The 22,501-nt window shown below is 44.2% G+C and overlaps 2 protein-coding genes and 1 pseudogene across 2 annotated transcripts in view; 1 reads left to right on the top strand and 2 right to left on the bottom strand.

Annotated features, from left to right (window-relative positions):
• Positions 1–7,592, bottom strand: part of LOC129354220 (zinc transporter 6-like) — a 54,163-nt pseudogene extending 46,571 nt beyond the window's left edge.
• A 3,411-nt stretch (positions 7,593–11,003) lies between these two features.
• LOC129354221 (sulfotransferase 6B1-like) lies at positions 11,004–16,890 on the top strand. Its single transcript, XM_055023740.1, has 7 exons — positions 11,004–11,218; positions 13,521–13,633; positions 14,245–14,332; positions 14,489–14,614; positions 15,557–15,651; positions 15,715–15,871; positions 15,962–16,890. The coding sequence occupies exons 1-7, from the start codon at positions 11,023–11,025 to the stop codon at positions 16,087–16,089; spliced, it is 903 nt and encodes a 300-aa protein (XP_054879715.1). The 5' UTR covers positions 11,004–11,022; the 3' UTR covers positions 16,090–16,890.
• Positions 16,891–16,920: 30 nt separating this feature from the next.
• The window catches only part of LOC129354226 (ribonuclease inhibitor-like), a 15,054-nt gene continuing 9,473 nt past the window's right edge, over positions 16,921–22,501 (bottom strand). Inside the window, exons 6-8 of the mRNA XM_055023744.1 lie at positions 18,497–18,670; positions 17,923–17,969; positions 16,921–17,793 (exon numbers count right to left, since the gene is read on the bottom strand). Of these exons, the coding sequence (XP_054879719.1) occupies positions 17,648–17,793; positions 17,923–17,969; positions 18,497–18,670 (367 nt within the window). The 3' untranslated portion in view covers positions 16,921–17,647. The remainder of the gene's footprint in view (positions 17,794–17,922; positions 17,970–18,496; positions 18,671–22,501) is intronic.

Raw genomic sequence — 22,501 nt, 5'->3', positions numbered from 1 at the left:
CTTGGTTTTATTTGTACTTCTAAAAGTTCCTCAGTTTCACAGAAAAGGTTTTCGCTGCTCTGGGTTATTTCTGAACTTTCTTCCTCTTCCTCCTGTGAAGAGCCCAGCTTCTCCAGACGCTTGTTGACAGGAAAGTTGTGATCGGTTCTGATCCGTGTTGGACTCGCTGTAATCCAATCCCAGGTAGGAAGACCTCCTTTAATCCACTCAAACTGGATTAATATACAATAACAGAGAGATAAACAGAAAGTCTGCCATCCTTTTATGCTCCACTTCTTTTCCTCTTCATCTACTGGGATCAGATTCTGGTAAACTGGGAGCAAAAGCGTCAGGATGAGCCGCATCCCTTCAATCCACTGTCACAACTTCTTTTTGATTTTTAATCTGAGAAATTAAAGCTACAAATGTGTCAAAAAGCCTTAAAATCCACTGAAATACAAACAATGACGTCAAACCTGAACAAACAGAAATACTGAACATCTGATGGTCGACTCACTACGACCGATAAACTGGGAATCACAGCAAACTTTCAAGAAAATGTGAATTTGCTGCGTTTCATCGTATGGCAAAAATAAACAGGAAGCAGAACCATGGAACAGAACCATGGAACAGAACCACGGAACAGAACCATGGAACAGAACCACGGAACGGAACCATGGAGCAGAACCATGGAGCAGAACCATGGAGCAGAACCATGGAACAGAACCACGGAACAGAACCACGGAACGGAACCATGGAGCAGAACCATGGAGCAGAACCATGGAACAGAACCATGGAGCAGAACCATGGAACAGAACCATGGAACAGAACCATGGAGCAGAACCATGGAGCAGAACCATGGAACAGAACCATGGAACAGAACCATGGAACAGAACCATGGAGCAGAACCATGGAACAGAACCATGGAGCAGAACCATGGAACAGAACCATGGAACAGAACCACGGAACAGAACCACGGAACGGAACCACGGAACAGAACCACGGAACAGAACCACGGAACGGAACCATGGAACAGAACCATGGAACAGAACCATGGAGCAGAACCATGGAACGGAACCATGGAACAGAACCATGGAGCAGAACCATGGAGCAGAACCATGGAGCAGAACCATGGAACAGAACCATGGAACAGAACCATGGAACAGAACCATGGAACAGAACCACGGAACGGAACCATGGAACGGAACCATGGAACAGAACCATGGAACAGAACCATGGAACAGAACCATGGAACAGAACCATGGAGCGGAACCATGGAACGGAACCATGGAGCGGAACCATGGAACGGAACCATGGAGCGGAACCATGGAACGGAACCATGGAACAGAACCATGGAGCAGAACCATGAAAGGAACCATGGAACAGAACCATGGAGCAGAACCATGGAGCGGAACCATGGAACGGAACCATGGAGCGGAACCATGGAACGGAACCATGGAGCGGAACCATGGAGCAGAACCATGGAGCGGAACCATGGAACGGAACCATGGAGCGGAACCATGGAGCAGAACAATGGAGCAGAACCATGAAGCAGAACCATGGAGCAGAACCATGGAGCAGAACCATGGAACGGAACCATGGAACAGAACCATGGAACGGAACCATGGAGCAGAACCATGGAGCAGAACCATGGAGCAGAACAATGGAACAGAACCATGGAACGGAAACCATGGAACAGAACCATGGAACAGAACCATGAAGCAGAACCATGGAACAGAACCATGGAACAGAACCATGAAGCAGAACCATGGAGCAGAACCATGGAACGGAACCATGGAACAGAACCATGAAGTAGAACCATGGAGCAGAATCATGGAGCAGAACCATGGAGCGGAACCATGGAACGGAACCATGGAGCGGAACCATGGAACGGAACCATGGAGCGGAACCATGGAGCAGAACCATGGAGCAGAACCATGGAGCAAACCACGGAGCGGAACCATGGAACGGAACCATAGAACAGAACCATCGAACGGAACCATGGAACAGAACCATGGAACGGAACCATGGATCAGAACCATGGAACAGAACCATAAAGCAGAACCATGGAGCAGAACCATGGAGCAGAACCATGGAACGGAACCATGGAGCGGAACCATGGAACGGAACCATGGAGCGGAACCATGGAGCAGAACCATGGAGCGGAACCATGGAACGGAACCATGGAGCGGAACCATGGAGCAGAACAATGGAGCAGAACCATGGAACGGAACCATGGAACAGAACCATGGAACAGAACCATGGAGCAGAACCATGGAGCAGAACCATGGAGCAGAACCATGGAACAGAACATGGAGCAGAACCATGGAATGGAACCATGGAACAGAACCATGGAGCAGAACCATGAAGCAGAACCATGGAGCAGAACCATGGAACAGAACCATGGAACAGAACCATGGAACAGAACCATGGAACAGAACCATGGAACAGAACCATGAAGCAGAACCATGGAACAGAACCATGGAACAGAACCATGGAACGGAACCATGAAGCAGAACCATGGAACGGAACCATGGAACAGAACCATGGAACAGAACCATGGAGCAGAACCATGGAATGGAACCATGGAACAGAACCATGGAGCAGAACCATGAAGCAGAACCATGGAACAGAAACCATGGAGCAGAACCATGGAACAGAACCATGGAACAGAATCATAGAACGGAACCATGAAGCAGAACCATGGAGCAGAACCATGGAACAGAACCATGGAACAGAACCATGAAGCAGAACCATGGAGCAGAACCATGGAACGGAACCATGGAACAGAACCATGAAGCAGAACCATGGAGCAGAACCATGGAACGGAACCATGGAACAGAACCATGGAGCGGAACCATGGAACGGAACCATGGAGCGGAACCATGGAACAGAACCATGGAGCAGAACCATGGAACGGAACCATGGAACAGAACCATGGAACAGAACCATGAAGCAGAACCATGGAACAGAACCATGGAACAGAACCATGAAGCAGAACCATGGAGCAGAACCATGGAACGGAACCATGGAACAGAACCATGAAGCAGAACCATGGAGCAGAATCATGGAGCAGAACCATGGAGCGGAACCATGGAACGGAACCATGGAGCGGAACCATGGAGCAGAACCATGGAGCAGAACCACGGAGCGGAACCATGGAACGGAACCATAGAACAGAACCATCGAACGGAACCATGGAACAGAACCATGGAGCGGAACCATGGAACGGAACCATAGAACAGAACCATCGAACGGAACCATGGATCAGAACCATGGAACAGAACCATGGAACGGAACCATGGAGCGGAACCATGGAACGGAACCATGGAGCGGAACCATGGAGCGGAACCATGGAGCAGAACAATGGAGCAGAACCATGGAGCAGAACCATGGAGTGGAACCATGGAGTGGAACCATGGAACAGAACCATGGAGCAGAACCATGGAGTGGAACCATGGAGCAGAACCATGGAAACAGAACCATGGAGCAGAACCATGGAACAGAACCATGGAACAGAACCATGAAGCAGAACCATGGAATGGAACCATGGAACAGAACCATGGAGCAGAACCATGGAACAGAACCATGGAACAGAACCATCGAACGGAACCATGAAGCAGAACCATGGAGCAGAACCATGGAACAGAACCATGGAGCAGAACCATGGAACAGAACCATGGAACGGAACCATGGAACAGAACCATGGAGCAGAACAATGGAGCAGAACCATGGAGCAGAACCATGGAGCGGAACCATGGAACGGAACCATGGAGCGGAACCATGGATCGGAACCATGGAACAGAACCATCGAACGGAACCATGGAACAGAACCATGAAGCAGAACCATGGAGCGGAACCATGGAACAGAACCATGGAGCGGAACCATGGAACAGAACCATGGAACAGAACCATGGAACAGAACCATGGAACGGAACCATGAAGCAGAACCATGGAACGGAACCATGAAGCAGAACCATGGAGCAGAACCATGGAACAGAACCATGGAATGGAACCATGGAACAGAACCATGGAAGGGAATCATGAAGCAGAACCATGGAGCAGAACCATGGAACAGAACCATGGAACAGAACCATGGAGCAGAACCATGGAGCAGAACCATGGAACGGAACCATGGAACAGAACCATGGAGCAGAACAATGGAGCAGAACCATGGAGCAGAACCATGGAGCGGAACCATGGAACGGAACCATGGAGCGGAACCATGGATCGGAACCATGGAACAGAACCATCGAACGGAACCATGGAACAGAACCATGAAGCAGAACCATGGAGCAGAATCATGGAGCAGAACCATGGAGCGGAACCATGGAACGGAACCATGGAGCGGAACCATGGAACGGAACCATGGAGCGGAACCATGGAACGGAACCATGGAGCGGAACCATGGAGCAGAACCATGGAGCAGAACCATGGTACAGAACCATGGAGCGGAACCATGGATCGGAACCATGGATCGGAACCATGGAACAGAACCATGGAGCAGAACCATGGAACAGAACCATGGAACAGAACCATGGAACAGAACCATGGAGCAGAACCATGGAGCAGAACCATGGAACAGAACCATGGAGCAGAACCATGGAGCAGAACCATGGAGCAGAACCATGGAGCGGAACCATGGAGCAGAACCATGGAACAGAACCATGGAGCAGAACCATGGAGCAGAACCATGGAGCAGAACCATGGAGCAGAACCATGGAACAGAACCATGAAGCAGAACCATGGAGCAGAACCATGGAGCAGAACCATGGAGCAGAACCATGGAACAGAACCATGGAGCAGAACCATGGAACGTTTCCTCTTCAAGATGGAAGATCAGATTTAGAAATCCTTCGGTTTGGTGCCTCTGGTAAGGCAGCAGAAAGAGGGAACATTTGTTTCCTCTGAATTTACTCTGCAGTTTTCATTCTCCCCTTCAGCTCTTTCACTGTTTAGCAGAAACACAATCAGTGGAAACTCACATCTCTGATCTGCTGCTCAGCAACAGAACCCGGAGAACCGAACGGCTTCCTGGACTTCAGCTGCTGCATCCTGGCTGCACAAAGCAGCAGCATCCCAGATCCTTCCTCCCAGCAGCATCACTGCTGCAGCAATCTGCACCTCTTCATTTGATTTATTATCACTTCTATCAGAAATAAACTCATCCTGTGTATTTTTAAATGATCCTCCTCTTTTACATGTTTCTCATTATTGCTCGTGTTTATTTCTACTTTACAGACTTTTTATTATTCTATGTTTTTAACCAAAACTTGCTGTGATCATACTTGATTGTCACCACTAATCGAGAGTAAAGGTCATGTATTTTCCCTGAATCTCCAGTCTGGATTCAGACTCAACAGACTTTAACGTCTGGCAGCAGATCCAGGGTTCAGTTGGGATTCCTGGTTCCTGGCAGGCAGTGAAACGAAAACAATGAGAATAAAAGAGGAGTAAACATCAGCATGGTGACCGAGTGGGAAAACAGGATTAGCTGAGGTGTTCTGCTCTGCCTCCATGACTCAGATCCAGCTCCTAACAGGCTTACTGCATTACAGGATTACAGAGCAAGGATTCCCCTGATGCCTTCACCCTGAATGGGAGGTGAGACGAGGCCGCAATGAAGATCAGAGCCAGAAAAACTGAAACCAAACGCTGCCTACCCGTCTGTCCGAGGAAACCAGCCGGAATTCCTGCAGGAGCTTCCCGATGACGGATCTGTGCGTCTTCCTGAAGGGATGGATCGTCCCCTGCAGGCCGAACGCAGGAAACATGAGGAAACACAGAAATCAGACGTAAAATAATCACATCACTCTCACTGCTTCATGTCTGAAGCATTTTCTACAACAAGAAAGCTGAATAAAACATGTTGAGTGATTATTAATCATTAATAAATCCGTTTGATCAAACCACAGAGCAACAAGGCCAGAGTCTGTTTTTAAAGGCGGTATTATCTTCAGTTTTTAAGGCGGTATTATCTTCAGTTTTTAAGGCGGTATTATTAGGTTCAACAGGAAGGTTCAGACACAATCAGTTCAGCCAAACACTGGCCAACACTGCCACCAAGTGGTGGATCTTTGTATGACATGTGAATAAATGCATCAATTAAAACTTTTTAGATTAAATTTACTTAAATTCAAGAGACCAAATATTCATTTATTTTCATCTTAAAACAGATTCATCAGGTCATCCTTGAACAGTCCAGACCAAAAATGTCCAAACTTTGTGAAAACTGTCAAGTTCAATGAATACAAAAACATGAGGTTTTGCTACTTTTATGTAACTTTTTTCCTCTTTACTGACAAACACGTCACATATCTGGACTGAAGATTTTTGGGGTTGATTAGTTTCTACTTTTATCCAGAAAACAAATATAAACCTGCCCCAGTTTCACTGCCATGGTCTGCTTTTAAGTAAAAGCTGCTGGATATTCATGGCTTTATTTCCTGAAATTGAGCAGGAGCAGCAGGAAAAGCCGAGTTTTAAAGCTGTGTGTTTCGGTCAGGTTAACGCAGAGCGTCACAGAGGAGACCTACCAGGACGTAGGCGTCGTGTTCGTGCTTCTTCCTGTGCAGGGGAACATCTGAGGAGACAAACATCTTCAGTCATCAGGAAACAGGAAAACCGGCTCAGACATCATGCTTAACGCTGACGATGAGGAACCTTCATCAAAACATAAACACTGAAAACTTACAGCATTAGGAAAAAATCAAGTTTAATGAATCTTTATAAATCACTGTCTGTTTCACGGCTGAAACGACTAAATGTATTAATTGTGATTAATCAATAATTGAAAAAATCATCAACTAATTTAGTAATTAATTAATACCTGCAGTATTCAGACTCAGATAATCCCATTTGTTCAAAGAGTCTGAACTTTTCACATAATGAAGGATTTTTTCATCCTTTGCTGCAAATGATCAAACATTAACTAAAGATTAACTTTTAATAAAACGTTGATTCCGTTACATAAAAGAACTAAATACTCAAACAGTCTCCCAGGTTCTGGGTTGCTCTGTTGCTACAGGAGGTGCAACAGGAGCCTGTAGTCCTGTGGTCGTGGGTTCGATTCCCGGTCAGTACCAGGCCGGTTTGTGGATGTGTTCTGTTCTGCTGCAGACAGAGATTAAAGCTGGTTCCGGTTCTTCCTGAGTAACTTTCCCCAAATCTTTGCTTTAAACTGTAAACATTATTTCAGTGAATGAAGCGCTGAGATCCTGATGGACCTGAAAGTCCTGGACGGTTCGCTGTGACCCGGATTTAGTGACCCGGATCTCCGTGAACAGACTGATCTGAATAAAAGCTGCGGGTCAACCCGAACCAGAACCAAAACCGGTTCTGGTTGCCAATTTCCAGCTGACTGGATTCAGAACCACACAGCAAACCAGCTGTTAGCTGTTAGCACAGCTAGCATAACAAACCTGGTTCCTTGATATTGATGACGTCCACCGACACCATATCCGGTTTATCCAGCGGAACCACCTTCCGCTCCGTCACCCCGGACGGAACCACGTCCGGCTTCGAACCGAACTTTCTGGGGTAAAAATCCCCCGCAGTTTGGTAAGACAGACCCGGAGACGTGGACATCATTCCGTCCATCGCCATCTTGGACTTCCGCCTCCTTCGTCTTCTTCTTCCTGTTCGTGGAGTGCAGTGACGCAGTTCCGGGTTTACTGCCGCCCCCTACTGGTCATGTCCTGATAATACCCGAGTGTTTCAACTTGTCATCGATAATAAAACAATAAATAAAGGGATTAGATTAGAACAAATTGGCTCCTGATGCAACCAGCTTTAATGACAGAGATTAACTGAAAACAACACAACTAATAATAAGTAATTCTAAAAAAATGTTTTATCTTGAAAATGTTCACCATATAAGTTCTGAAGGAGAAATTGTCATGGAGAGAAAAAAAGAAGGTTCATGTTGATGCAACAGCAGCACCAGGAACATGTAAAAGCAAACCCCTGCTTTTAGGCCAGAGTAAAAAAAACAATAAATGCTTTTTTCAAACAAAAAATCCTGAAAAATACAATAAAAACCAAAACTGTGAGTCCAGCTGTCAGACAGCTGGATTTTGATCCAAACTGTTGTCAACAGAATAATGATCCTGGAAACAGCAGATCTGCAATCAAAAGACTGAAACATAAACTATCAGGATGCTGCAATGGCCTAGTCAAAGTCCTAATTGAATTGCTATGATGAGACTTTTCACAGAACTGCAGACCTCAAATAAAAGGATCCAAGCTTGTTTTTAAGTGGCTGAATAAAAACATGGGATTTCGTTGCCAGTGTGTCCTGCAGGAGTCAAGAGTCAAACTGAAAGAGACGATTTTCATTCATCCAGTCAAACAACCTGGACCGATCCGAGAGACGAACCCACCAAACAGAAACCAAACAGAAACCAAACAGAAACCAAACAGAAACCAAACAGAGACCAAACAGAAACCAAACAGAAACCAAACAGAGACCAAACAGAAACCAAACAGAACCAAACAGAAACCAAACAGAGACCAAACAGAAACCAAACGGAAACCAAACAGAAACTAAACAGAAACCAAACAGAAACCAAACAGAAACCAAACAGAAACTAAACAGAAACCAAACAGAAACCAAACAGAGACCAAACAGAAACAAACAGAAACCAAACAGAAACCAAACAGAGACCAAACAGAAACCAAACAGAGACCAAACAGAGACCAAACAGAGACCAAACAGAAACCAAACAGAGACCAAACAGAAACCAAACAGAAACCAAACAGAAAACCAAACAGAGACCAAACAGAAACCAAACAGAAACCAAACAGAGACCAAACAGAGACCAAACAGAAACCAAACAGAAACTAAACAGAAACCAAACAGAAACCAAACAGAAACCAAACAGAGACCAAACAGAGACCAAACAAAACCAAACAGAAACCAAACAGAGACCAAACAGAGACCAAACAGAAACCAAACAGAAACCAAACAGAGACCAAACAGAAACCAAACAGAAACCAAACAGAGACCAAACAGAAACCAAACAGAACCCAAACAGAACCAAACAGAAACCAAACAGAGACCAAACAGAGACCAAACAGAAACCAAACAGAGACCAAACAGAGACCAAACAGAAACCAAACAGAGACCAAACAGAAACCAAACAGAGACCAAACAGAAACCAAACAGAGACCAAACAGAAACCAAACAGAGACCAAACAGAGACCAAACAGAGACCAAACAGAAACCAAACAGAGACCAAACAGAAACCAAACAGAGACCAAACAGAAACCAAACAGAGACCAAACAGAGACCAAACAGAGACCAAACAGAGACCAAACAGAGACCAAACAGAAACCAAACAGAAACCAAACAGAAACCAAACAGAGACCAAACAGAAACCAAACAGAAACCAAACAGAGACCAAACAGAGACCAAACAGAAACCAAACAGAAACCAAACAGAGACCAAACAGAGACCAAACAGAGACCAAAACAGACCAAACAGAACCAAACAGAAACCAAACAGAGACCAAACAGAGACCAAACAGAAACCAAACAGAAACCAAACAGAGACCAAACAGAAACCAAACAGAGACCAAACAGAGACCAAACAGAAACCAAACAGAAACCAAACAGAGACCAAACAGAGACCAAACAGAAACCAAACAGAAACCAAACAGAGACCAAACAGAGACCAAACAGAAACCAAACAGAAACCAAACAGAGACCAAACAGAAACCAAACAGAGACCAAACAGAAACCAAACAGAAACCAAACAGAGACCAAACAGAGACCAAACAGAAACCAAACAGAGACCAAACAGAAACCAAACAGAAACCAAACAGAGACCAAACAGAGACCAAACAGAAACCAAACAGAAACCAAACAGACCAAACAGAAACCAAACAGAAACCAAACAGAGACCAAACAGAAACCAAACAGAAACCAAACAGAGACCAAACAGAGACCAAACAGAGACCAAACAGAGACCAAACAGAGACCAAACAGAAACCAAACAGAAACCAAACAGAGACCAAACAGAGACCAAACAGAAACCAAACAGAAACCAAACAGAAACCAAACAGAAACCAAACAGAAACCAAACAGAAACCAAACAGAAACCAAACAGAGACCAAACAGAGACCAAACAGAAACTAAACAGAAACCAAACAGAAACCAAACAGAAACCAAACAGAGACCAAACAGAAACCAAACAGAAACCAAACAGAGACCAAACAAAGACCAAACCAGCAGGTTTTGGTGACGGTTTCTGTTGTTCCGTCTCTGATCTTCGTTTCTTTTTTCTCTTGAGAATCTAAACAATAATTTGAATTTATTGAATTTTGTCTTCAGACTCGGCTGGAACACGACCTTCTGATGACCTTTAAACCACTGCTGCCATAAATCCGTTTTAAAGTTTAAAGTGATCATCGTTACTGACTCACAACTTTCAGTTTGTTTTGGACAGGAAGTGGAGCGGATGACTTCCTGTACAGATTCAGACCAGAGGGAGGAAACTGATCCAGAGTCTGATGAGATTTTCGTTTTATTGTAAATATTCTAGGCTGATGGGGGAACCGACTCCATCAGCCTCACAGCGCTGTGTGTAAAAGCAGAACCAGAACCAGAACCAGCAGCCGGTTTGGGTTCATTGCTGCTCCTCCATGTCAGGAAACAGAGATAAACTCGTGGGCTGCAGGAAGTGAGTTAACAAACACCAACTTCAGTTCAGCTTTCTCTCCAGTGACCTTTGACCTCTCCGATCTGCTGGAGGGGAAACGTGATCTATCAGTCCTCTTCTCCTGCCTGTGCGTGCAGAGGAGGTGCTTCCAGAGAGGAGGTGCTTCCAGAGAGGAGGTGCTTCCAGTCTCCTCCTCTCTCCCTCAGCGCTCCAGAGTCTGAACACAGAGAAGTTTTTCCTGTTGCTCTTCTGACTCCCTGATCTCCTGCAGCTCTGTAGATTCCTGATCTGTAGATTCCACATCTATCGATTCCAGCTCTGTAGATTCCAGATCTATAGATTCCAGCTCTGTAGATTCCTGATCTGTAGATTCCCTCGGCAGGATGAGCAGCAACCCGCTGGCCGACAGGATGCAGGCTCGGCTGGAGAGGGCGAAGGCCATGAGGGACGAGGACAAGCTGTACAGACACAACGGGGTGCTGTACCCCACCCTCATGTGTCCGGAGGAACATTTAAGGTGTCTGGACGGCCTGGAGGCCAGAGACGACGACATCCTGCTGGTGGCTTATCCTAAATGTGGTGAGAGGAAGAAACATTTCAAACTTGCATCATTCATTTTGCATGACTGCTTAGTTAGAGGATCATTTCCATCATAAACACCAGAATGATTTATTCACGTTTAGTGAGATGTTTGTTCTCACTGCAGTTGCTGATGAAACTTTTCTGGAAGCAACAGTTTTGGTTTCGTGTTGCAGATGTAAACTGTGTGGAGGCCAAGTTAATGTGAAGTAATATTCAGTTATTGATGAAACATTTTGTTTAATATTTAATAAGTGCATTTATTGAGGTTTAGGTAGAATTATTAGTACTGTATGTAGCTAATTTTGTAATGTTTTGTTGTCAATGAGTGTTTTATGTTAAGTTGTATGTTTATAGTTTAGGTGTCCATTTTGCAGTTCATGCAGATGAGATGTGAACGCAGCAGCGTTAAGGAGGAAGAAAGGAAAGGCGCTGCTAGTTTATCTACAGAGCCACACGGTTTTTCAACCGTAGTTGTTTGTGAAGGTTCGTTAAAATACAATATCTCGCAAAAAACTGTGTAATAAATTTTTGTTTGCATCCTTATTTCGGAGCGCTGTGGAAGTTTTTATTTTCCTCTACAAACATGTGGGGGAATACAGCGAAGGAACCTTGTGGCAACACAAACTGGTTTAGCTTAATGAAAGAACAGGAAGCCAGTCGGGACTAAGCTGCTCTGCAGGTTCACTCACAGGGTTCCTGTCAGAGAAAAGATCACGTCTGTGTCCTGTGACCTCTGACCTCTGTCCACATTTCTCATGGCTGCTGCTATGGTAAATGTTGGCGACTCACCTGGAGGAGAAACAGGCTGGAAGGAAAAGTTTTCCTGGCTGATTGCCGAGTGTGAAGCGGCTCAGATGGAGGAGAATCTCTGCAACAGGAAACATTTTCCTGAGATCAGAGATGAATGGACGGATGAGAAGGGATTTCTCTGAAACATGTACAAACATTCCTTTAAGCATCCACATGTGGTTTATATTAACAATCATTTAAATATTTAAAGGTATTTCCAGACTGACGATCATTTCATTTCACACAGCTGATGAGGATCAACTGTTGGGCCTGAGATGAAAACCTGAGTTACTAAGAGTTTAATGAAGACACACCTGCAAAGTAAACATCACATTAAAGTGATTCACAGAATAAAACCCTCAATCAGTCAAACGTCGAGACCTGAACAAACTTTAACTCATTAACAATAAACTGACGGCTGCAAAAACAAACTAGAAGCTTTTCTTTCATAAAACTGACAAAAGTGAATAAATGTTCAAACAGCAATAATATCACATAAATCATAAATGTTTAAATCATATTTATACAACATAAATCTGTTTGTACATTATGATCAACAATGACACTTTATATTACAGTTTGTATGTTTCTAACATAAACTGGAAATATATTTATATTAAAGACCGTCGTCTTATTAAGTGTCATTTACTTTGCTTAATTTACTGTTTAATTTCATATTTTCAAAAACCAAAGTTAATAAAACCGAGACATTAAAGTGTAAATGAATGTGAAAAAGTTTGATAAATGAACAAACCGGATGAACTGGAGGTCGACGCCCAACTGATCCGTTTTTCAGAACAAACATTAAAATCTTTTCATATTTACCTGAAGGATTTTAACCTGATGAAATATTTCATTTCCCTGTAATCCAACGTGATGAACGACTGCAGCTCCCATTCAAAAACCGAAAACTTTCTAAAACTAAAGTATCAAATAAAGTCAACATTTTATTTTTACATTATGATTTGATGTGAAAAAATGTTTCAATTATTTTATGAATAAAAAAACTAAACAAGCCAAACATGATGAAAGTTCAGGTTTGAATTTTGTTTTGATGAAAGTTAGTTAATAAACTCAGAAATAACAGATTTGAATGTTTCTATGATTCTTAATGTTTGACATGAGTCACAATAATAACATTTATAATGTCTCTTTAATTGAACATTAATGGCTGTTTGAGCTGTAATGTGTCATCAGCGTCACGTTTCTGAGCTGAACTCCTGGAATGCGACACGTTTCCTAATAACTGTTTATTTTGGAGGAAACTTTTTGCACGACAGCAGCATGAAGACAGACGAGATAATCTGCTGGGAGGAGCGCTGCTATCTGCAGCCGGTTCTGCAGGCCGAGCTCGGGCCTGCAGAGCGACGCCGTGGAAACGCAGATCTGTGGCTGTTCCTGGGAAACATTTTAGGACAAACTGAACGATTTGAGCTAAATGAGGTTTAAACGACGACGCTCTGGTTCCTGCTCGCCTCTCAATGAACCAGTGAACTGCTTCTGTGTGCAGGATTTAACTGGATGGTTGGCGTTATGAAGAAGGTCATTGCAGAGGCCACCCAGACGCAGAACGAATCCAAGATTTCCCCGCTGATCGAGTTCTTTGGCCCAGAAGTCTTGAAGGTGCTGAAATGAGTCAGAATGTTTCCTTTCAATGTTGAGACGTTCAGTTTGATTTTATTCTCACATCTGTTGAACCCTGAGGTCACATGTAGTGATACTGAGCTTCTGATCAGACTGCAGGCGTTAGTAACAAGCAACCAGACCGCTGTCCCAGTTCAGATAGGGCGCGGCACAGCAGGAGGTCAAAGGTCAAACTCTGCTGGTGAAGAATAGAAGGATTGTAACCTGATCCGACAGTCGGAGTGAAGCTGCGTCCAAACGTTAATAATCCAGATTGTTTCTGTCACTGATCTGTTTAAAGGTTCAGTCAGACAATGTAAATATTAAACTACTGGTCCTGCTGCTCCAGTTAAAGTCCAGTAAAACCAGTTCTGTCAAATGATAAGTTAACGTCTCTGTGACTTTAAAAATAACAAATGACGTCTGGTTTCCTCCTGGACCTGCAAACCAATGTTGGAGGAAACAAAGGAAATCTAAAGAAACTAAAAGCAGCAGATGGATAAAATCTGAGCCTGACCTCAGTAATGGATCAGATACGGTTATTGATCCGAGGTTTAACTGGGAGCAGAAAACATTCTGAATGATCATTTATTCCCCTCCTGTGTTTCCAGGCTGTGGTTGAGGCTCCGTCTCCCAGGTTTCTGGGAACTCACCTTCATCCAGACATCATGCCGTCCTCCTTCAGCCAGAAAAACAAAGGTACGTCCTGAATCTGCTGCACAGCGAATCCATCTGATGCTTCATGAATATTCTCTGGAAACGACTCTGAGTGCAGCAGGAGCTCAGAGGAAACCAGCGTCTGTCTGCGCTTCCATCAGCTCCAGTTTCATGATCAAACTGCACCGTTTCTCCCAGATGGTGTGGTCTTCAGGAACCCAAAGGACACCTTGGTCTCCTACTATCATTTCTGCAACAACAACCCGGTTCTGCCGTCTGTGGAGTCCTGGGATTCTTTCTTCTCCCAGTTCATGAAAGGAGACGGTGAGTGGGAACCGTCAGGGTGGCGGCGCTGCAGAGACGAGACGTTACCAACAGGAGAAACAGGAGCAGAAACTCGGCGAGTTTTCTGTTGGGAAAAACATCCAACATTCAGGAGGTCTGCTGTCTGCAGCTCTTTAACACATTCATGAGGATAAAAAACAGTTTTCAAGATAAATGCAGCAACAAAGCAGGTTTTGGTTATTTTCCAGGTTTTTCATGGAATAATTGAATCTAATTTCCACAACAGAAAATGTTGCCAGTGAAAGTCATTTTATCTCCATCTGTTTGTATTATGAATATTATAACATGGAGCAGCAGCCAAAGGTTGGGACTGAATGAGGAGGTGGATATAGACGACGAACTTCCAGAGAGAAAATCTGCTGTTTACTGAGTCACTCAGAAAATAACATCAGATTTTTAATCTCCATTCAGTGATAAAACGAGAGGAGGATAAAATACTGAAGTTACTTTTACTTTGAAATGATGCAGCAAAGTTTAGTGCAGTAAAGTTATCATTGTTAAAGTTCCTCCAGTGAATAGAACCAGTAAATAGAACCAGTAGATGGAACCAGTAAAGGGAACCAGTAAAGGGAACCAGTAGATGGAACCAGTAGATGGAACCAGTAAATGGAACCAGTAAATAGAACCAGTAAATGGAACCAGTAAATGGAATCAGTAAAGGGAACCAGTTCCTGTCCAGCTTCTCATGATATTTGCACTCAGACGTTATTTCCATGTTTCGTTCATCAGATTTATTCTGTTTATGGCATCAAAGCTCCTGAGATAATAAACTGATCAATATTGATCAGTTTGCTGATTAGGTTTTGGTTTCTGGTCTCTAGAATCATATGAATGGTTTCACTGGTTGCCAGTATCTTATGACCAGTTCTAGAAACGATGCCCGTATGACAGAAACCATGGATAAGTCATGTTTGTGTGCAGTTGCCTGGGGTTCGTACTTTGACTACGCCTTGGCCTGGAACAGGAGGATGGACGACCCCAACGTCCTGCTGGTGACCTTTGAGGCCCTGAAGCAGGTCAGTCCTCTGATTCCTCAACCTGAAATGGAAATCTGCTCTCACCATGTTTCCTGTCCTCAGGATCTCAGCGCAGGCATCCGGCAGATCTCCAGCTTCCTGGGCTTCAGCCTGACGGAGGCGCAGGTGCAGCAGGTGGCAGCGGGCAGCACCTTCAACGCCATGAAGGAGAGTTCAGCCAGGTCCCACGGCAACATGGGAAACGTCATCTTCAGGAAAGGTCGTCTGCAAGGAAAACATTCATCTTCCAACAGTGAAACGAGTCGGTTCCCCTCTAAAATGATCCGTTTGGATCTCCTCTCCTGTGCAGGTGAGGTTGGAGACTGGAGGAACCATTTCAGTCCAGAACAGAACCGAGAAATGGACCAAGCTTTCAGCAAACACCTGGCAGGAACAACACTGGGAGCACAGCTGGACTACCAGCGTTACTGTCAGTAGAGGAGGAGGAGGGAGAGAGGAGAACCAGTAGATGGAACCTTCTCCTCCTCCTCAAGGAGGAGGAGGAGGAGGAGGGGGGGAGGAGGAGAAGGAAGAGGAGGAGGAGTGTAGGTGGAGCGTCGGTCGGTTCTGCCTGACAGACTGAACTCAGGGCAAAACAGAAAACAGAAAAATAAGACACAATAATTTGGTTATAATCGGTTTTATTTCACTGCAGTATTAAAAATAACGTTTGATATTTTGAAGCAATTTAAGCAACTTATGATAAACTGAAAGAAATAAACATGATGAAATGAACAGCAGAGAAGGAGCAACAAATATTTAATAGAAATGTTAGAAACTGAAACTTATTAGATTATTAAAAATTAATATTTCATTTGGTTCTTCTAGTCCCTTTAAATATTAAACAGGATTTTGTTGGATTTTCTTATTTTTTTATTTTTGTTTCTTGGATAAATCCCATGAGGATTAAACTTAAATCATTGTGAAAAATACTTTAATGAAATAAATGACATTTACAAGCAACATATAATTTTGCTGATATTTTCCCATGAATCCAAAACACTGATTTTGTTCATAAACAGAATATTAGCAGAACTTTGCTTCATTTATATTTGACTGAAAATCTGGACTGAATTCATTTTGTGCAATAACTTTAAATGACAGAAAATATGAACAGCAAGTTTTGGGGAAACACTTGTTATTGTCTGAGGAGGAAGATCCAGAATGAGGCAAGAAAAATGTTAAATTATCCAGAAAAACTTTTAATTCATAGCAGTGAGTCTGAAACAAAAGCTAAACCTCCAAGGTCGAAAAAGGTCAGACCTGTGTTTCTAAGAGCTGCAGCCTCTGGGAGGAAGCAGCTCTGCCACAGACAGGAAGCTGGGATGACAAAACCACTGCAGAGACAGCTCCCCCTAGTGGATGGACATGGAATACAAAAAACAAAATAAAGGAGCAACAAACCGTTTCCAGATGTTTGATTCATAATAATTCATAATTGTAACATTGATCCACATATTTGATGAATATTTGCTTCATTATTATCTGACAGCATTTAATGTTTCACATTTTAATACTATATTATGTTATTATGGGGAAAAGAACTTTGAACTCTCGTCAATAAACTTGATTTTTACTTTTGATTTTTACAGAGAAAATTTCTCTGACATGAGAAACTTTAGTTCTTCAGAACCAGTGAAGAACCAGAGTTCCAGACACAAAACCCAGCATAGAGAGGTTCAGTGAATGTGGTTTTAGGTGTAGACGTGGATCAGTGAGTCGGAGGAAACTTTGTAGAAAGACAGAATCCAGCAGGAATATCCACATACACTCCAACTCTGTGAGAAAAAAAGGAGGAGTGGAAACGAGGTTGTATGTGATTGTGTCTGACATAACCTCATCTTGACCACAGGTGATCAGACCCCAGGAATGATCATTTCCTCCAAACCAACAGTCTCTACTGTCTACTTTCCTCTTGATTCTCCTGTAACAAACCACTATGTCAACTCCTTCACTCCACTCAACCTCCCAGTAACAGCGACCAGTAAGAGGAGTTTCACACAGGATTGCGAAAATGATCAAATCTGTCTGGATGATCAGGATATGGCTGGAGCTCCTCCACATTTGTCATCTTCCTGTTATCTTCAGACAGTTTCACGTTTCTGTTCACTGTGTTTGTATCGATGGTGAGTTGACAGAAATCTGATGGAGAGAAGAAACACAATCCAGCTGCAGTTATTGATCATTTATTGATCTTTGATGACTCCTGAATGAGTGATGTGACTCTGTGAAGATGGTTGTTATTATGAATCAGATGAAAAACACACTTACATTTCCTCAGCCCTGGTGTCAAGAATCGGACTCCAGCAGGCTCCACCCTGAAAGGGACGAGGGTCAGAGGTCAGCAAACATGGACATTACACACACACACACACACCACACACACACACACACACACCACCACACACACACACACACACACACACACACACACACACACACACGCACACACAGTTATCTACAGCTATAGATCTAGAGATATAGACCTAGAGATATAGATATAGATCTAGAGTTGCTACAGCTGGAAACTAGACATCAGACGTCTGGGAGTAGTGATGACCTCTGACCTTAACCTTCAGAGCCACATAAAGACAGTGAAGTCGGCTTCCATCCTCCAACAGAACATTTCTAGAAGACTAAGACCCAGAGAAACTCAACTGCTGCATTGATCACTGCAACAGCATCTTCAAAGGTCTGAAACTAAACCTGCAGCTGATCCAGATGCTGCTGCAGCTGCTGCTGCTGCTGCAGCTGCTGCTGCTGCAGTTCTGACTAAAACCAGGAAGTTGGAGACATGAGAGCCGTTCTCCAGTCCCTCCACTGGCTAACTCTCTATCCTCCATACCTGAGAGCTTCCAGTCTCCAGTTCGGATCCTCCAGTCCAGCCGACAGCAGCTTCACTCCTGAGTCTCCTGGATGATTGTAGCTCAGGTCCAACTCTTTCAGATGGGAGGGGTTAAAGGTCAGAGCAGAGGCCAGAGAAGCACAGCCTTCCTCTGAGATCAAGCAGCCTGACAAGCTGCAGACACACAGAGGGGGAGAAACCAAAGTCTGAACTGGACACTTCATCAGGAAAATAAAACTTTATCTTTATACGACAGATTTAAACAGACGATTCTCCACCAGTTTGGGTGGAAACTACAAACTGACCCAATCTGGAGTTTCGTCAAACTGGAACTAAAATACTAGGGACTAACTAAACTGGTCTCAGTGGATCTACTGGTCTTGAGACTAGAAGCTTTAGCCTGACAGTCCAACAGGCTCGGTTCCACTGGGAACCAGAACATTTCTTCCATTTTCAGCTGCTGAAATCCACTTTCACACCAGATTAATGGGAAACATTACATTCTACAAACAAATGGAGCAATTAGTCCAGTTTTTTATCTTTATTGACAGCAGCAGCAATGAGCAGTAGCAACGGCCATTTTGTTTCTACTGCACATTTTCAGCAACAAGGAAAAACAAATAGGATCATCCATCCATCCATCCATCCATCATCCATCATCCATCCATCCATCATCAATCAATCATCCATCAATCTATCCATCCATCATCTATCCATCCATCATCCATCCATCATCCATCATCTATCCATTATCCATCCATCCATCATCCATCATCTATCCATCATCCATCCATCCATCCATCATCCATCATCCATCCATCCATCATCCATCCATTCATCCATCATCATCTATCCATCCATCCATCATCCATCCATCCATCATCTATCCATCCATCTTCCATCCATCATCCATCATCTATCCATCCATCATCCATCCATCCATCCATCATCTACCATCCATCCATCATCCATCATCCATCCATCATCCATTCATCCATCATCATCCATCCATCCATCATCATCCATCATCCAGCCATCATCCATCATCCACATCCATCCATCCATCATCATCTATCCATCATCCATCATCCATCCATCATCCATCATCATCCATCCATCATCCATCATCCAGCATCATCATCCATATCCATCCATCCATCATCCATCCATCATCCATCCATCATCCAGCCATCATCCATCCATCATCCATCCATCCATCATCCATCCATCATCCATCAATCCATCATCCATCCATCATCCATCCATCCATCCATCATCCATCATCCATCCATCCATCCATCCATCATCCATCCGTCCATCCATCCATCATCCATCATCCATCATCCATCCATCCATCATCCATCCATCCATCATCCATCCATCATCCATCCGTCCATCCATCATCCATCCATCATCCGTCCATGATCCAGCCATCATCCATCCGTCCATCCATCATCTATCCATCCATCCATCCATCAATCATCCATCATCCATCCGTCCATCCATCATCCATCCATCCATTCATCCATCCATCCATCATCCCATCCATCCATCCATCCATCATCCATCCATCCATCATCCATCCATCCATCCATCCATCATCCTTCCATCCATCATCCATCATCCATACATCCATCATGGATGATGGATGATGGATGGATCTCTATCCATCCATCATCCATTCATCATCCATCCATCATCATCATCCATCCATCCATCATCCATCCATCCATCCATCATCCATCATCCATCCATCAGTCCATCCATCATCCATCCATCATCCATCCGTCCATCCATCATCCATCCATCATCCATCCATCCATCATCCATCCATCCATCATCCATCATCCATCCATCCATCATCCATCCATCATCCATCCATGATCCATCATCCATCATCCATCCATCCATCCATCATCCATCCATCCATCCATCCATCAATCATCCATCAATCATCCATCATCCATCCGTCCATCCATCATCCATCCATCCATTCATCCATCCATGGATGAATGGATGGATGGATCTTCCATCCATCCATCATCATCCATCATCCATCCATCCATCCATCCATCATCCATCCATCCATCATCCATCCATCCATCCATCATCCATCCATCCATCAATCCATCATCCATCCATCATCCATCCATCCATCATCATCCATCCATCCATCCATATCCATCCATCCATCCATCATCCATCCATCCTTCATCCATCCATCCATCCATCCATCCATCATCCATCCATCCATCATCCATCCATCAATCCATCATCCATCCATCATCCATCCATCCATCATCCATCCATCCATCCATCATCCATCCATCTGTCCATCCATCCATCATCCATCCATCATCCATCCGTCCATCATCCATCCATCCATCATCCATCCATCCATCCATCATCCATCATCCATCCATCCATCATCCATCCATCCATCCATTATCCATCCATCCATCCATCCATCATCCATCCATCCATCAATCCATCCATCCATCCATCATCCATCCATCATCCATCCATCATCATCCATCCAATCCATCCATCATTCATCCATCCATCATCCATCCATCAATCCATCCATCATCCATCCATCATCCATCCATCCATCCATCTGTCCATCCATCCATCATCCATCCATCATCCATCCGTCCATCATCCATCCATCCAGCATCCATCATCCATTCATCCATCCATCATCCATCCATCCATCATCCATCCATTCATCCATCTGTCCATCCATCCATCATCCATCCGTCCATCATCCATCCATCCAGCATCCATCATCCATCCATCCATCCATCATCCATCCATCATCCATCCGTCCATCATCCATCCATCCAGCATCCATCATCCATCCATCCATCATCCATCCATCCATCCATCCATCCATCCATCCATCATCCATCCATCCATCCATTCATCCATCTGTCCATCCATCCATCCGTCCATCATCCATCCATCCATCCATCCATCATCCATCCGTCCATCATCCATCCATCCAGCATCCATCATCCATCCATCCATCCATCATCCATCCATCCATCCATCCCTCCATCCATCCATCCATCCATCCATCCATCATCCATCCATTCACCATCTGTCCATCCATCCATCATCCATCGTCCATCATCCATCCATCCAGCATCCATCATCCATCCATCCATCATCCATCCATCATCCATCCGTCCATCATCCATCCATCCAGCATCCATCATCCATCCATCCATCATCCATCCATCCATCCATCATCCATCCATCCATCCATCTGTCCATCCATCCATCATCCATCCGTCCATCATCCATCCATCATCCATCATCCATCCGTCTATCATCCATCCATCCAGCATCCATCATCCATCCATCAATCCATCCATCCATCATCCATCCATCCATCTGTCCATCCATCCATCAATCATCCATCTGTCCATCATCCATCCATCCAGCATCCATCCATCCATCATCCATCATCTGTCCATCCATCCATCATCCATCCATCATCCATCCATCCATCATCCATCCATCCAGCATCCATCATCCATCCATGCATCATCCATCCATCCATCCATCCATCATCCATCCATCCATCTGTCCATCCATCCATCAATCATCCATCTGTCCATCATCCATCCATCCAGCATCCATCCATCCATCATCCATCCATCTGTCCATCCATCCATCATCCATCCATCCATCATCCATCCATCCAGCATCCATCATCCATCCATCCATCCATCCAGCATCCATCATCCATCCATCCATCCATCATCCATCATCCATCCATCCATCATCCATCCATCCATCATCCATCATCCATCCATCCATCCATCATCCATGCATCATCCATCCATCCATCCATCCATCCATCCATCATCCATCCATCCATCCATCCATCCATCCATCATCCATCCATCCATCCATCATCCATGCATCATCCATCCATCCATCCATCCATCCATCATCCATCCATCCATCCATCCATCCATCCATCATCCATCCGTC

Source organism: Poeciliopsis prolifica, unplaced genomic scaffold (assembly GCF_027474105.1).
Source record: "Poeciliopsis prolifica strain line A6 unplaced genomic scaffold, Auburn_PproV2 SCAFFOLD106, whole genome shotgun sequence".
In the NCBI taxonomy this organism is placed as follows: domain Eukaryota; kingdom Metazoa; phylum Chordata; class Actinopteri; order Cyprinodontiformes; family Poeciliidae; genus Poeciliopsis; species Poeciliopsis prolifica.
This window is presented reverse-complemented; position numbering and strand designations above follow the sequence as displayed.